Source organism: Danio rerio, chromosome 17, assembly GCF_049306965.1.
Source record: "Danio rerio strain Tuebingen ecotype United States chromosome 17, GRCz12tu, whole genome shotgun sequence".
Classification (NCBI taxonomy): Eukaryota; Metazoa; Chordata; class Actinopteri; order Cypriniformes; family Danionidae; genus Danio; species Danio rerio.
Genome location: NC_133192.1, coordinates 30,090,918 through 30,107,471, shown reverse-complemented (window position 1 = coordinate 30,107,471; position 16,554 = coordinate 30,090,918). Strand labels below are relative to the sequence as shown.

The 16,554-nt window shown below is 36.0% G+C and overlaps 2 protein-coding genes across 20 annotated transcripts; one reads left to right on the top strand and one right to left on the bottom strand.

Moving 5' to 3' along the window:
• Positions 1-348: 348 nt before the first annotated feature.
• mis18bp1 (MIS18 binding protein 1) lies at positions 349-11,969 on the bottom strand. Of its 16 annotated transcripts, none has more exons than XM_073927014.1 (19): positions 11,593-11,951; positions 11,448-11,487; positions 10,863-10,950; positions 10,686-10,772; positions 10,471-10,575; positions 5,377-5,666; positions 5,167-5,240; positions 4,807-4,928; positions 4,628-4,718; positions 4,347-4,447; positions 3,963-4,129; positions 3,800-3,866; positions 2,686-3,709; positions 2,346-2,515; positions 2,085-2,224; positions 1,403-1,545; positions 1,218-1,296; positions 1,056-1,107; positions 349-941 (listed from the first exon to the last, which is right to left on the bottom strand). In XM_073927014.1, the coding sequence occupies exons 4-19, from the start codon at positions 10,747-10,749 to the stop codon at positions 835-837; spliced, it is 2,796 nt and encodes a 931-aa protein (XP_073783115.1). In that variant the 5' UTR covers positions 10,750-10,772; positions 10,863-10,950; positions 11,448-11,487; positions 11,593-11,951; the 3' UTR covers positions 349-834.
• An 839-nt stretch (positions 11,970-12,808) lies between these two features.
• On the top strand, positions 12,809-16,052 carry im:7136021. 4 transcript variants are annotated; one of them, XR_012393440.1, is made up of 4 exons: positions 12,809-13,610; positions 13,699-13,852; positions 15,420-15,636; positions 15,733-16,052. XR_012393440.1 is itself a non-coding variant. In XM_021473192.3 (4 exons), the coding sequence occupies exons 1-4, from the start codon at positions 12,953-12,955 to the stop codon at positions 15,935-15,937; spliced, it is 1,275 nt and encodes a 424-aa protein (XP_021328867.1). In that variant the 5' UTR covers positions 12,809-12,952; the 3' UTR covers positions 15,938-16,052. The 4 variants fall into 4 exon arrangements, 2 of the variants coding, with proteins under 2 accessions (XP_021328867.1, XP_021328866.1); XR_012393439.1 differs by having other exon boundaries at positions 13,696-13,852; XM_021473192.3 differs by having other exon boundaries at positions 13,699-13,893.
• Positions 16,053-16,554: the final 502 nt, after the last annotated feature.

Here is a 16,554-nt window from a genome sequence, read left to right as displayed (position 1 = left end):
GGCCATACGTGATAAAAGTAGTAAAACTTCTAAATGTTAATATTTATTAACATAATATATCCTATTGTAAAAGTACTGTACAAAATTACAGTGTTGGGTTATTTGTTAACATTACTATAATTGATACCACACAAATGATAAATCACAGATTAATTCAAGTACTTCACTATAGTATGGATCAAAAACACTATAGTATTCATATTTTTTTTTCTTTTTGTGGGCAGAAAAAAAAATCATTCAAATATGTATTTAAAAAAGTGAAGAAATGTAAAGACAACCGACATCTGAGACTACTGCTCAACCATTATTTCTGCCCTTTTTGCCCCAAAATAAAACTGGTGTCCAAAATTGAGATTTTAATAATTTTATTTGTTTATACATTGTGTTTGCTTAGATATGTATTTACAATATAAATCAAATAAAAGAATTAAAAATGGCACATTTACATTCTCTGTTAAAGCAACTTGTTTCTTACACAGTGAGGAATAATTAGAACTCGTTTCTTTTGAACGTTGTTTTATGAAACTTATTTCATTACAACTTGAATCAACATCTGCAGATTCAAAAACTCCAAATTAAAACACGATCCACTGATAAACTCTGCATTGCAGATAAACTAAACAAAACAATGGCCATTAAAAAAATGATGTGTGATATTTTAGAAGTCATGGAGAGCAAACATTTTATGAGCCTCAGTGTTTGACAAAACAAAACACAATTAAAATTAACTGGATGCTAAGTAGAAGCTAAAATATTGTAAAATAATGCGATTACCGGCACTGACACTAACTCTTTAAGATACTTTTTACTAATTCCAAACAGTGATAGTGCAGCTCAGCAATATTCCATAAAATAATCATCTTCCTCGTCACTGTCATCTTCTCTGGATGGCATATCCTTATCTGAGAGCATATTCCACACCACAAAGTCGTCATCTTCAGCTGTTGAAAACACAGGGAGATTCTTTGAAGACATCCACATACATAAAAAAAATATATATGCATATCCACTTTTATTTTTCAACTTGGCACAGAAAAGCACAGTAACTTTCATACCAACACATCTTTTTAGGGTCTTCCTGGCAGCTGGGGTTGGTGTAAGCTTCTCCTACACAAGAAGGAAAAATTGACTTGTGTCATACCGACTGAAAGAAATGTACCATGTTTTCATCATAAAATAAATCAATCTTATCAGAACAAGGATAGTGAGAAAACTACCGTTTGTGCAACCTTTTTGTTTCGTTTTCTTCCTTTTTGGTTCTTTTGAAGATGGAAAATGTACTTATCCAAGTTATTCCTTAAAATATACATTTAAAAAATTAGATATGCAAATAAAATATATTTCTATAATAATATGAGACAACAAGCTGGATGACTGCACAGCATCCATCCACAAAACATACTTATTTATAGAACCCATCATTCCTGGGCTGATGTGTAAACACTGAGGGGTTTTAGCAGAAGTAGACATGCTTGAACTGGGAGTCTGAGGGTTCTGAAGCTGGCTGAAATCCTTATCATCTCCATTTGCAGCAAATACAGGCAACTACAAAAGACAATGATCAAGTTAGACTTTCTGAAGGTAAAAAGAAAAAAAAACATGGTGTTATTCAGACAGGGGGCTGGTCGCAGTCATCTAAATATTGTTTAGTTCAGAGCGTGGGGCTCTAAACAAATGCCCTTTTTAAAGGAAAGTCTGTGCACTTTGCTGTAAATTTTCTGATGTCTCTGATATCTATTTTGAAGTTGTGTTTACTGTACAAACGTATCTCTTAAAATTGATTTGACCTTTTAAAAATCTATTAAATCAATGCAATCAGAAGAGTTGCATAAAAAACATGAAACCTCTGAACCTATTTTTTAAAGGTTTATTGGTTCTTGTTAATAATTATAATTTTCCATATAGAGAGAGCCCAAATGGAGTTTTAACATTGAGAAGAACCCACTATTGTGCTATATTAGCCGTTTTATTTAGAAGGCAGGACTTATTCCACTATACTGCACTTTCCCCCCTTCATATTAACTTTAAATGCACATTCTTGAAATGTCTAAAGTTGTGCTCAAACTCAGTCCACACAAAAGCACCTTGATTTGTTTACTGTGCATGGGCGAGCTGGTAAACACGTCATCATGGTCATCTTTGGGCATGTGCTCCAAGAAATGTCTCATCTGATGTCTTCTTTTAAGTGTTCCAGCTTTAGCAGTGATTTCAACTACTTCCTTGCCTATAAGCAAAATAGAAAAAAAAAAAAGAGGTGATAAATTGTAGTCATTTTCAAAAGCATGGATTTCTACCACAATTTTTAAAACTCACAGTTCTCGAAACTATAAAGTATAAAAACTAACTTGACTCCTCAGTTGCCGCTGGTTTCTTTGATGGTCTTTGTCTGGGGATTTTGCTCTTCCTCTGATGGGCATTATACTGTTCATGACACTCTTCAGCCGACCGGGTGCCAACAACATATGCAACATGTGCCCAGTAACCGCTCTGGTGTTTGGGTAATGAGTTGACACCCCTGTCCAGAGATTGGTGTACATTTGTAAATGGCATCTAATGCATTCAAACCATTTTCAGAATTGCTTGCTACTTTTACCTAACATGTGAAAACTCAAGAGAAGAAAACCTTAAATTCAAAACATTGTACATTAAAAACTATTCAAACTGGAATGCAAGATAAACGCTTACTCATGTAGTTTCTGCAGCTCTTCTTCAGTCCATTTTCCATCCAATAGCTCCTCTTGTTTATTAAGCATGTTGTTTTCTGCTTGGGTTTTTTTGCTTCTACTGTTTGCTTTTCCCTTTTCAGATTTCTTTGATCTTCTGTTATTTGAAACACTTTCCTCATCCTCCGAGTGCTCAGAATGCATGCTTTCTGAGGAAACTGGGGTTCCAATACTTTTAGGTTGGGATTTACCTTTCCTTGGTTTTGCCTTTCTCAACAATAATGTGGCCTTTTGTTCATGTTGTACTCGGTCTTCATCATCATTATCGTCTGTGAGAAGAGATATAGAAGCATCCACCAACACATCATCTGGACTTTTTTGTGAGATAACTTTTGGTCTACGTGAACATCTCATTGATTCTTGATCATTTTGTTCCTTATGCCCAATAGAGTTTTGCAGCACAGAGGTCCTTAGAGATTTGGTTAGCTGTTTCTGGGCTGTAGACTTTTTTTCTCTTTGCCTTCTTGGAAGGTCTGGAGAAGTGAAGGAGCTGTTTGAGTCTGTAGAGTATATGATTCTGGAGCTTATGCGAGAGCTTCGGCGTAAAGAACTGTAGTCGTGTGGCAGGGGCTGAGGTTCAACTTGAATTTGTTTTTGGGAGGACTTGCTGTTACGCTTTGATTTTGGATCTTCCTCTGAGCCGGTCTCCTGTTCATCTCCAGGAATGAAATTACCATTTACTGCATCAACTTTTGTCTTTTCCTTTATTTCGGTCCCTGAATCCAGAAAGGTATCCTTTTCTGCTGAACGCTGTTTTCTCAGAGAGGCTCTTTGAGGTCTACTAGCGTTTTGTTTTGCTGCAGGAATTGAATCAGACATGGTGGTCACTACCAGGGGCCCTTTCTGAGATCTTGGAGGTTTACTCCGTGCTGTGTTCTCAGCCGGAAGTGGATTGCTGGGTATCTTCTGTTGGGGTTTGGAAACCTGTTTGATTCTCCTTCTTGGCACTGATAATTCATCTTCACTGCTAGATGTGATGCATCTCCCTTTAGTAAAACATATAAATATGGAAAATTGCAATGAAAAAAAAAAAAAAAAAAAAAGTAATAATAAAAATTATGATAATCAATACACACCCCTTTCCATAGTTTTGGGTCTAAATGATTTTTCCTCTGCAATCTGTGATGTTGCCGGCTTCTTTGGCTGGCAAAAATAACACCTCAGTTAAAAAATGGCCGACATTCACCATAGCGATAGATAAAGACACACAGTTTGAAATGCTGAATCAAATAAGAGTACCGTGGATGGTACTGAGGTTGAATAGTCTTCATGGACAGTAACGTTCATCTCAGAGTCCATAACAATCCTCCCTCCTTTCCAGTACTCCAGTGGTGGTTTGATGAGTCGGCCACTGCGGGACACTTTTGCACTGTCCTGATGAACACCATCAATGGGAGTGACAGGAGCTGTACCACAAACAAAATTCTGTATATTAGCATTATCAAACCACAATTTATAATCTTAAAAATATCTGAATCTCAATAGCAAAAATTCTTAATTCTACAGCAATAGACATAAGATAAATCTATTCATTTTGATTAATTCAGTAACAAATCCTTAAGGTTTACTTGTGAACCCATTTAAAAAGATAAAAATGCCACCGTTGATACATTTTATACATACACGTTGTAATGTCTTGAACCTTAGAATGTTTGGATGTTGAGTTTTTTCTGGCTTTAGAAGGTTTCACAGAACTGCTTTTGTCCTTTTGACTTTTTTGTGACCTAAAACAAAGATTAAGCAGACTTTCTTTAGTCAAATTTGAAGGGAAACGTTACATTGTATGTAATGTAACAAGAAATTGGAAATTAAAAGCATGTATAATAATGAAAAAAAAAACATATGTTGGAGACATGTTCAGAAAAAAGGCGCTTGAGTTGATGATATATGACATGTTAATATACCCTGTATAAGCACTCAAAAACTGATCCAGGTACTCCTTCCACATTTTTGGAAACCCAAAAAGAAACTTCTTTAAAAACCACGATGGAAACACTGAAAGGGTAAAAACAAACAAATTAAGTACACAAAGTAAAGCTTGATATTTTTAAAACTTGATTTACACCAGATTATTTTTCCTTACATGAATTGGGATGTTTGGCCATTTTCCCAATCAGAACGTAAGTCCTGCCGGATGACGTCTTGAGGACATTACTCGAGACTCTTTCGACAATAAAACTGCTGTGCCATGGTATCATGGTGTCTCTGTATATATATAAAACAACACTGTTTTACAGTTGCATTCATTTTCATGAACCTTGCAATGGGTTTACACAAAGCAGTTTTGTGCAAAATGCAAATAGAATAAATGATGAAGCTTGTAATATAATCTATAATGTAGCAGACAATATCACGATATAAAAAGCTATATCTATAAAAAAAAACTCTATATCTTTAAACAGAAAAAACCTAAGTCTTAAAAAGTAATAAGCAAACCTCTTACATTCGAATACCATCAACCACAAGCTCTTTGTTGAGCAACTTCACAATCCAGTCTCTTAAATGAATCCCTGTCACCTAAAAGACAAGTGTAATGCACTATTTTACTAGTTATGCTGAAATGCAGGTCACCATTATAAAATAATTTAAAAATAATAATAAAAATTGAATTGAATAAAATACAAAATCTTTTTTTTTTTTTTTGCCAACTTACATTGGTTGCTTCATCTACAGCTTCATCCACTTGTCTGGCCTGTCGTTTTGACTGAAGCACAGATGCTTGCTTTCGTGGGATCAGGACACGAGGAGAAAGCAGCAGAAGAGGATCATCCAGCAGATTATGATTGGGCTGAGTGGGTCCAGGGACAATTTCGGTGCAATCCGACTGAGACTCAGACCGACTAAATGGATCAGACTCAGGACTACTGGACTGCTCTATTTGGAGGTCTTTCTCGTTGTCTTTTTCTTCAGAAATGCTCCTCTCGCCAAAGACAACACAAGTACCTAAACCGGAATTACATGTGTTATGATCAGTGTTGCATTATTCTTTATATAAATGCACTTTTGCACAATTATTCAGATTGCAGCAGGTCTGCATATACCCAATTTCCATACAAATGAGACACGCTAGTTGCACTACTTTAAAATTCGATTAGTTTTTTACTTTTCAAACATTTCCCAGGTGTTTTTTAATGACCAGATACTAGTATTCGGGCTAAACTGTATTTTAAAGACTTAACTAGGTTAATTAAGTTAACTAGGCAAGCTAGGTTATTTAGGAAAGTCATTGAACGACAGTAGTCTTGTTCAAATCCTAAATTTTATTTTTCTTACCGGGGCTAATATTATTAAGCTTTTTCATAATATCGAGAGATTATTATTATTTTTTTTAATTTATTCCAATGAAATTAAAAGAAAAAAGTATTTCTTCTAATAAGAAAAATAAGAATTAGTATGACAATTTTCTTTGCTCTGTTAATCATCGCAATAGAAATTTCACAATAATTAATGTGTCTTTAACTATGAAATTATTACATTTCAGCATAAAGAAAATATTTCTCATATTAACACCATACATAAACATATTTTTACAGCATTTCTTATTTTTCAATACTGTAACACATTATCATTTAATTGTTCATATTAGATAGAATAACATAACGAGATTTTAATGTATTAGTAAATAGTAAATATATAACTAAATAATACATTTAAGTAATAGCTATTTTACTTGTTAGTTTTGTTGTTAACCTATGGCTGGACGATACAGCAAACAAAATATCACAATATAATGTTTAATATCATTCGGTATGGATAATTATTGATTTTTTTTTACAATCCATTTAGCAATATTAAGATTTTTTTAATGTATTTAACTATTTTACTTTAATTTACCAACATTACTAAGGCAAATAGTTTTAATAGTCAAAAACAATAAAATAAATAAAAATATGATACAATAAACATTGAGTGCTATAAAGACTCAAACTTATTAAATAAAATGCTACAAAGTGTGTACAATAGTAAAGTGTAAACACTGATCAAAGCAAACTTTAAAGTTGATTAACATCTGTAAGGTTTCTATAATTATCAAATAGTAATTGTGCCAAGTCGTGCACCTCTATTGGAAACTACCCTGAGCTTATTGCCATTCCTTCCAAGGAGCACGCTTAGAAGCCACAATTTAATAAAGCTTTAGTGCTTCATATCGAACTTTTTTTATATTGTTACTGACAATGGTGTTCGGCCAATAAATACCGAAATACCGAAAAACCCTGTTAACCTAATGTTAACAAACAAAGCCTTATTATAAAATAAAACCCTGATCTCAGATCAGTTTTATGAGTTTGTAAATGTTTTTAAAAGAGACATTTGTAAAATAAAAAGCAATAATAGTTAATAGTCTCTTGTTGGCCTCAACTATTAAAAAGCCTTGTTTCTCCTACCACTAGACATTGGTTTTCAAGGTACTTTCCAAGATGGAAAGCTCCAGAAAACACTAGTCTAGAATTGGGTCAAAGACAGCACCAGACAAAAAAAAATCTTAATAAAGATTTGTAATGGGGTTTTTTTTGTTAGTATTTTTTATAGCAGACTCACTAATCCACCAACAAAAAAGTGCCAACAGTGCATTAAAAAAGTGACAGATAATTGAAACACATTTTCAGAAAAAAGGGCCAATTGGAGATCAGAGGTTTGGGCATTTTGGGTCATAAGTGGCCCAAGTTTTGCACCTCTATTGGAAATAACTCTAAGGGCTCTATTTTGACGGTCCATGCGCAGAGCGCAAAATGCAGGGCGCAAAAGCTTTCAGGGCGTGTCAGGACGCGTTTTTGCTAATTTAAGGACGGGAAATCTGCCTTGCGCCAAGGCGCATGGTCTAAAAGGGTTGAGTTTATTTTCTTAATGAGTTATAGGTGTGTTTTGAGAATAAACCAATTTGAGTCTCATCTCCCATTACCTTTAACGCCTGTTTCACACCGCAAGCGTCAGCGGCGCGTGAGCAGAGCGTGAGCAGCGCGTGTGTTTTCGGCGTCCATGTTAACAGATTAGAGCTTTCATACCGCACGCAGCAGCAGCGCGTCAGAGCGAGGCGTGAGCGTCGCCGAAGCAGCAGTGCAGCGATAGTTTCGGCGCTGGGTCTATTTTTGACGCGCTGCTCACGCTCAATTAAAGTGACAGTGCATTGACAACGACCAAAACACATTGAATGACAGTAAAAAGTAGCAATTTTACCCAATAAATGCGTTATTAATGTCAAATGGTTTATATATAGTCATTCAAATGAACTTAAAACGATTTAAAACGGCAACAAACATTTATTTAGGTCCGAACTACAAAACCAAATGTAAAACAATTTTAGTATCAGTTGCACACTAGTGTTGTAGGAGAGGGGAAATAGAATATTTACGGGAATTGTAGTCCATAGCGAAGTGTATTGTGGGTAGTGTAGTTCGACACGCATGCTGGATTATGTGAGCTCGCTGTGTTCTGTGCAGCGGAGCAGAGGAAGAAAGTTTTAATCGGCTTTGTTTTATGTTCACTCGAGTTATTCCTACCGGGAGCTGTTTGCACAAATTGCACTCTGAATCTGACAACACGAAAATAAGTAAAAGAATGGCATGCATTAATTACTTTTGTCCGTCTCATCATCTGCACGAGCATGAATTAACGAGCTGTTATTCTGCCGCTGGACATCACTGAAGCGGAGAAAGTAACACTAGTTTGATCATGTATAAATATCATTATAACTATATTGTATAAATATGATTATAACTAGGTCTACAGCAACCTGATAATCAAAAAACAAATGACATGATATCACAGGCGATTGTCTTCTGACTGTAGACACTTCTCATATAAGTTAGCTTGAGAAGCAAACAGTACTATTTGATCTATAAAATTTGTAAAATAAATATTTGCAAGTTAACGAAACAGCATAGGTGGGGCCTTGGTGCAGATGAAACGTTTAAAAAGTGTATTTGTATATAGAGAGACATGGGTAACTAGATAGAATAGACAGAGATAGGTTGCTCTCAGCAGCAGCTGCCGAAGAACTGCGCGCTGCAGACGCAGCTGGTGTGAAAGGCAAACGCCTGCGTGCTGCTACTGCTCGACATACGCGCTGCTCACGCTCTGCTCACGCGCCGCTGACGCTTGCGGTGTGAAACAGGCGTAAGAGTCAGCTGCGTCGCGCCAAGAGCGCATTCGCTATTTACAGGACGCAAAGAAAGTCTAAGTGGAAAAAATGAGCATTTCACAAGCAAACAGTTAACAGTTGACAGTTTTTTAACAGAAAACTGTTAAACAGAGCATCTACTGCGTGAGAATGAGAGATAATTTATCTACTTTCACTTTCGCTCTAGGATAGGTAAACCTTTACGCACAGACATCAATTAGTCTATAAATAATAATTTCGTTTAAGCGCAAAGATTTGTTTCAAAACTATTTCTAAATTCAGTTATAATTTCTAGCAAACAAATAAATGAACAATAATGACCAAGTCTGGTCAAAATACTAAGTTATTTCCAAATACACCTGCCATGCCCCATATGGTCTTAAACCTGACAGGTGGGCAAATCTAAGCTTGTTTTTAATAAAACAAATATAAATATGGATATATTAAATAATACTGCTAATAATAATAACATTATACAAAAGCGAATTGTTATGAATAAACTGAAAAAGCCTCCCGAGATGAAGAAGACATAAAAGCAGCGGTTTTTCATATTTATATAGGCTAGAAAATAATATTTTTTGTAATATTTTAATCCTTTATATTTATATCCTATATCAATTCTTATTATATCCTATATATATCCTTAATATTTAAATGTTTTCATATGTAAAGATATTTGCCTATTGCTCTCTTGTGCGTATTAAGCAGTGCGTAAGCGAGGCGCAACTCTGCGCCGGAGTTTAGACCGGGTTTGTTTTGGTCTAATGAAAAATCTATTATAGTTTCTCAAAATAGCGACGCGCCAGCGGTCCGCCTCACAACGCCTTCCTTTTTAGACCAGAACGCCTATGGGCGCACAAATGAGCACTAATGCATTTGCTATTTAAACAGCGTAGCGCAACGCCTCAAAACGACTCTTGAACCAAGCTGAAACTAGCAAAAGACTACTGCGCCGCGTCTTGCGCCACACTGCGCCGGGTGTATGATAGGGCCCTAAGCTTTATTGGCATTCCTTCCAAGGAGCTTGCTTAGAAGCCACAATTTAATAAAGCTATAGTGCTTCATACTGAACTTTTTTTATATTGTATTATGTTTTTAGATATTTGAATGTTTTATCAGTTTTGAATGTTTTAGCAATTGTAAATGTTTTAGCCAGAATGATTCATTTGTACTGTTATTCTAAACAGTTTTATATCTGTGCCTTTCTTTGGTGTAAAGCGCTTTGACAATTAAGTTTTAAATGTGCTATATAAGAATAAATTATTATTATCATTTTTAAGTGGATGATAAAGGAAAAGTATAAAAGATTTTGAGCAGGCAAACTAAGACAGATTATGCTGGGGGTGCATAAAGTCTGTCGTGTCTCACTCTATTAATTAAATAAAGTTAAATTTTGATACTTGGAACACTGCATCTTGAAAAAAAAAATAACTAAATAAGAACAATTATCCAAAAAAAATATATATATATTAATAAGAATGAGAAAAATACAAATAAGAAAATATATTCAATACTCAAACTATTAAAAAAAAAAAAGTAAATCATGAGACACTTAATATGATAAACCAGTACATTTCTAGTCATGCAATTTTGGGCAACACAGGGTGAAATAAAACATCATACACATACCTTTATTTCTGATGTCCTTCAACCCACTGACAAAACTGACGGGTTTCTGCTGAAGCTGGGCCAACATCTCAACTGGAACCACTTTCTCCAGAAGCACAAGAGGCTCTAAACAAACAGTTCATTTTATTTTATTTTGAATTGAACCTGACCAAATAAAACTGTCCCAAAATTCCAAACTGGAGCAACTGTTAGGATGAAAAATAATTAAAGCATACGTTTGTTTCCCCTACAAGGATTCTCTGGCATTTGTTTTCGTTTTGCTTCCATAACCCTGGGCATCTTTTCCAGTAAAGCAAACGGTGCTAGAAACACAAATAATGAGGAGATCGTTAAAATAATAGAAAATGTACTTACATTGTGTTTATCATCCAAAAAAAAAGGGGAGAACTAACCAATAAATGACTCTGACTCAGTATTTAAAACTTCAATTTGTCTTTCAGATCTTTCTTGTGATGAGTCTGTTTCTTCAGGCTGTGACGACTGTGGAGGTGAAACGGCGATCACATAAGTCTCCTGGCTGATGTTAGTCTTACGTGATATCTGGATTACAGGGTTTGACTGGTCAACATTACAAATCTCTAGATTTTTTACATGAACAGAAACTGCCTCGTGCCCTGCAGAATTTTGTCTCTGAACTTTTGCTTTCATTCTTGCAAAAATCTTTGCTGGCGTCTCAGTGCCCTTCTTCAGCATCAGGTCAGCTTTGTTTTGAGGCACAACATCCGCCGTGGCGTTGATGCTGCTGAGCTCACAGGGGATATTTGGGCTGTTTTCTTCAGCACTCTGAGCTGTGGAGTTCATCACCAACACATCTCTGTTTGAAAGCTTTCTACCTGACCCAGGTGCCCAACTGCTGGCTATTTTAGGTTTAGTTTTGACTGGTGTGATCATGTCACTAGATTTAGGGACTCCAGGTGCTATGAAATAGTCCTGTAGTGGGTGATACATTGCTTTTGTGTTAGAGAAAAGTGCCTAACCGTTTATAGTCCCTCTGTCATCCTTGTGCTTAACAAAACCCTGTAAGATTCAAACAAAACAGATAATTAGAAAATACATTGAAAAAGTGCACTGATCGTCAGTGAAATGTTTAAAATACAGTCTTTCGTCAGTAAAATAGATTACTTTCAGAAAGAATATCAGTCAGGATTTGTATTAACACAATAAACAGCGTCAGTAGTAAAATAAAACATTATAAAACAACAATAAAAAGTATTAACACTACTCTAATTCCGATTTCTATGCTTTATTATTTGTTAACTGCTGTAAAACACTAACGTTAAGGTTAAAACGAAAATAAACCCGTTCACGACTAACTCTTGACGAACATAAAACTATCTACACATCAGTTCGTGTAGTAAATGTAACAATATACAGCGTAATGGAAAATAGGACTTATGTTTACAAAATGGACTGCTTACCATAAAACTCGTTTGAATTTTCCCGGATAATGAGCGGCTAACGTCTCGCGTCGCGTAAGGGCTGCGTCATTTCCGCCAGTAATGCTACTAGGAAGTGAGAATGATTCAGTTCAGCGAATCGGTTCTTTTAAATAGCCTGTTACTAAAGAATCATGTTATTCCCTTAGCATACTTAATATTTATATTTAAGGCGCTAAAATAGTTCACGAATTTGACTCTATTATTATAATATTTTAATGCAACATTGACTCACAATGCTATCGCACAACCATAACATATAGTTATTAATTCAAATACAGTCAGTGCCCAGTTTCACTCGGTATAAACCATAAGGAGAACATAAACATTAACATTACATTCACGTAAAGTAACACAACATAAACATCAACATTACACTAACATAAAGTAACAACGTGTATAATGCAAAAAGTGAGAGTTATTTAATTCGGTGAATTGGTTCTTGTAGATCGCTTGTTTATAGGTAATATTTTAGTCTTTTTTTTATTATTGATTCCAAGAAATTGTTTAAAACAGACTACACTAAAAGTGAACAGTTATTTTACACAATATTTACATTAGATATACAGGATAAAGAGCAAAACCCAAAATAATAAACAATTATAAAAAAAAATTATCCTGTAAAAAATAACGCTTAACATTTGCATTCTATGACGCTAAAATTAATTTACATCTCACTCGAAATCTTTTCAATGTAACATACATGTTATCACACAACTGCATATACAAAATAAACAAAATATAAATATGGTTATTGTTAATGCAAACACAATCAGTGTGCTGCAGTTTCACTAGGTAACATTGCATAAGTATGATGCAGAAATCTTGGGGTTTCACACAAAATACACCTCAGGAAGGTTTTGGTTCAACTGATTAAATTAAAAGATCCGATTCACCACAACGACTCGTGCAAGCATCGCAAAAACTGAATCAGAAGTTTGCATCGTGCACGTGTGATAGGAATATGGAATTGTAGAGAAAATGCCAAATGTACAGTAAACGAGAAATAAGCGAGCACATGTCGTCGTTTGTTGAGGAGGAAGACGATGTCCTACATTCAGCTGCCGGAGGAGATTTGGATCCACGTGTTTGGATTTCTGTCTGTTCGTGACAAATTGAGTGTTCGTGTGAGCTGCACGTATTTTAAGGGACTGGTCGACCACTGGGCATTATGGAAAGACAGCGTTCTGCTCATCCAAAAGCCTGGAGTCTACGACACACACTTCTGGAAAACTCTTTCCCGGAGGAAAGTCAAGTCTGTAGTTGTTGAAAAGGCAAAGGCGAAAGTCTTGCAGCAGATCGTGCTGTATCTGCCGTGGGTCACCTCAGTGAATCTGCTGGAGTGCAGCGATGACACAGCTCTGGTCACTCTGGCGGCTTTAAAACACCTCGACAGGCTGGTCATCTGCCAGTGTAGCTGTCGGAGTTTGATCAGCTCGCTTTTATCTCTGAGAAATCTGACTCATCTGTGCTTGTGTGGAGTCCAGAGAGCCTCGATAGTGGAGATCAGAAATGTCCTTTCACAACTTACCAATCTTACCTCACTGCACTACCACGATGATAAAAACCCCATCAACAAAACTGCGCTGCATAGCCTTTTAACGCGTTTGAACAACCTAAAACACCTCTCTCTGAAAATGGGACCAAAGTATGGGATCCTGCCTGTTGATTACTTTTGTCCTGCTGGAGCATGTGGACATTCAGGTAATGTGTGTTCAGAAAAGACACAATATAAAGAAATGAGTATATTTCCACTTTTTTTATTTGTCCCCCATCATTTGTTTGACAGCAGGCGAAGAGTCTGTCCTGAACAGCCTGGAACTGCTGAACTATGAAGACTCCTGCCTGTCCCCTGATGCCTTCAGCGCTCTGTCTTCTCTGACCAAACTCTCAGTCCATTATACAAAGTGTATCTTCTGTCCTCTGGCTTGCCCCCTCATAAAATGGTTGGAAGAACTTTGTGTACTCTCAGAGCTTAACATTTCTTGTAAGTGTGAAAAATGCACGAAATGCATGAAGGTATCCTTCATATTAGCACAGGAGAGCTGATGGAAGAGTCTTCAAGCTAAGGTTTAAAAAATGGTCAGTTGGCCATAATAATGACTATTCTGTTATTAATCACTCACCGTCATGTTATTACAGTCTTTTGAGATTTTCATTTTTATTTTCGGAAGACATTAAAATATTTTAGATGAAATGTGAGAGCTCTCATATCCTCCATAGACAGCAATGGTCACAAGAAGTTCAAAGTTTAGAAAAGGAACAAAGTATGCCACTACATGCTTACCATTTGAAGCTCCAAATACACTTTTTATTTAGCAAAAAACAAAAAAAAAAAACTGTAAATATAACTCTATTTACCTATATCTAGTCTAATGTGTCAGGCCTGGGTGTACATAAGGGCAGTCCAAAGTTAGCAAGTCTTAATAAGTAAAGGTTTTACTTAGTAAAACGAACATTCTGTTAATAATTATTTACCTCTATGTTGCTCCAACCACCCAAGGCCTTCATTCATTATCTGAACACATTAAAATATTTTAGGTGAAATCCAAGAGCTCTCACATGATCGTCAGCGTGTGTGTTTTCTAGGCCAGTGTTTCTCAACCACGTTCGCGGAGGATCATCAGATCATTAGCAGAGACTGAAAGACCTGTAATGATGTGACGGACAAAGGAGACATCCAAAACATGCAGAGTTGCTGGTCTTCCAGGAACATGGTTGAGAAACACTGGCCAAGTAATCGCGCACCCAGAAAAGGATGAGAGAGAGCTCACATTTCATCTAAAGTATTTAATATGTGTTCCAATGATAAATGAAGGTCTCTGGTGGTTGGAGAGACACGAAGGTGAGTAATTAATGGCAGAATGTTTTTGGCTGGACTAACACTTTAAAAGAGGCCAACAATTAAATTGCCTTACTTAAATCAATTATTCATCATTTCAGAGCTAGTTTTTATGTATGAACTAGCAAAGAATCTCTAACAAAATGCAACTGATAAGCAATTTTAATAGTAATATATTAATTATACTTGTCATAAAATATATTTAAAAAGAATGCTTAAATGTATTATTATTTTTAGGGATGCAGGGATACATATATGTATCCATATAGCATACATAACGGATACATATAGCATATGTTTTACGCAGCAGATGCCCTTCCAGCTGCAACCCCTCTCTGGGAAACATCCATACATGCATATACACTACAGACAGTTAAGCCTACCCAATTCACCTGTACTGCATGTCTTTGGACTGTGGGGGAAACCGGAGCACCCAGATGAAACTCGCATGAACGCAGGGAGAACATGTAAACTTCACACAGAAACGCCAACTGAGCCAGCCAAGGCTCGAACCAGCAACCTGAGGCGACAGCACTACCTACTGTGCCACTGTGTTTCCCCTACTATTATTAGATTTTATATTGGTTTAAAGCAGGGGTCATTGTCCAATCTTTGTCATTTAAATTCTTTTAACCACAATAGATTCTTAGACACATGTTTGTGTTTTCCAGATGGATACTCGCTGGAAATGTACGCTGGCTCCATCCCCAGGATTGTGCGTCGTCTGTCCCTCATGGGAGTGAAGGCAGATCTGGCGTCAGTCAGGATCCTGGCTAAACGGCTGCCAGAACTCCTCCACCTTCACCTGGACCTGTGCTGTCATGACATCTCTCACATAATCGCAGAAATGCCACAGATGTTCCCAAAGCTGCAGATCCTAAAAGTGAGGTGAGAGTTTTAAACATATTACCTAAGACTGATTAAATATACTGCCATATATGTGCGTTTGACCTCCATCAACTCTAACCTTCCTCTCTCTTTTAGACATTATAATGTTCCAGCATCAGTATTCCTCCAGCTTAAGCATCTGCCCCGACTCAGGCAGTTAGTGATTCTGGATGCACCCCAAGGCCCCAGTCCTGCTATCCAAGATCTGACTCAAAAACTTCAAACACAAACAAACAATAGGGTCCACGTGCTTCATTCCCATTTAAAGGACCAGACCACATGTTCTTGTGGATTTTATTGATGATCTGATTGTTTTTGAAACAAACATGATTATCCTTCCTTAAATACAAGTGTCTTTTATATACATGAGCATGTATATAGAGAAAGATTTGAAATAAATTGCTAATAGTGGAAGTTACATGAAGTTTTGAGGATCTGATTTGTACTTTAAAATGTCTAAAATCTAAAGCAAGAGCAAGAAATCAGAATCTGTACACCAAAATGTGTATATATTTTACTTATGTCGTGTGAGTGATGTTTTATTCCATTTTTAACTTGATTTTTTTTTACAAAGTTTTATAAATAATATATAATATGTTGTTGTAATATAAAAATGTATTTGTCTGTTTGCAAATGTGTCTCATTAAAGCAATGAAAGAAAGACTACAGTAAAAAGTCTTCTTTTTCACCCAAAACATCCACAGCCCTCCACCAGGTGGCAGTCTATTCACATTTGCGTAGAATAAATATCTATATATTTCATTATTATTTATCTCATTGTGCATCCTTCCGGGTAATATGCACAGTATTTTATGCTATATTAAAGTATTTATTAAAATGTTCGGCATTAATTTGATTTTGATGTAAAATAATGGCTGATGTTTTTACTTGCATTACAAACGTGATGGACTGCTTCAA

Bases quoted from the DNA above. Each gene is read 5' to 3' on its own strand.
- mis18bp1 (XM_073927006.1), bottom strand. From the start codon at position 11,418: ATGTATCACCCACTACAGGACTATTTCATAGCACCTGGAGTCCCTAAA. The intron at 5,241-5,376 runs GTAAGTTGGCAA...CTTGTCTTTTAG, and splicing joins CTGTAGATGAAGCAACCAAT to GTGACAGGGATTCATTTAAG. The intron at 2,516-2,685 runs GTAAGCGTTTAT...ATCTCTGGACAG, and splicing joins GAGCTGCAGAAACTACATGA to GGGTGTCAACTCATTACCCA.
- im:7136021 (XM_021473191.3), top strand. From the start codon at position 12,953: ATGTCCTACATTCAGCTGCCGGAGGAGATTTGGATCCACGTGTTTGGA. The intron at 13,894-15,419 runs GTAAGTGTGAAA...TGTGTTTTCCAG, and splicing joins CTCAGAGCTTAACATTTCTT to ATGGATACTCGCTGGAAATG. The intron at 15,637-15,732 runs GTGAGAGTTTTA...TCTCTCTTTTAG, and splicing joins CTGCAGATCCTAAAAGTGAG to ACATTATAATGTTCCAGCAT.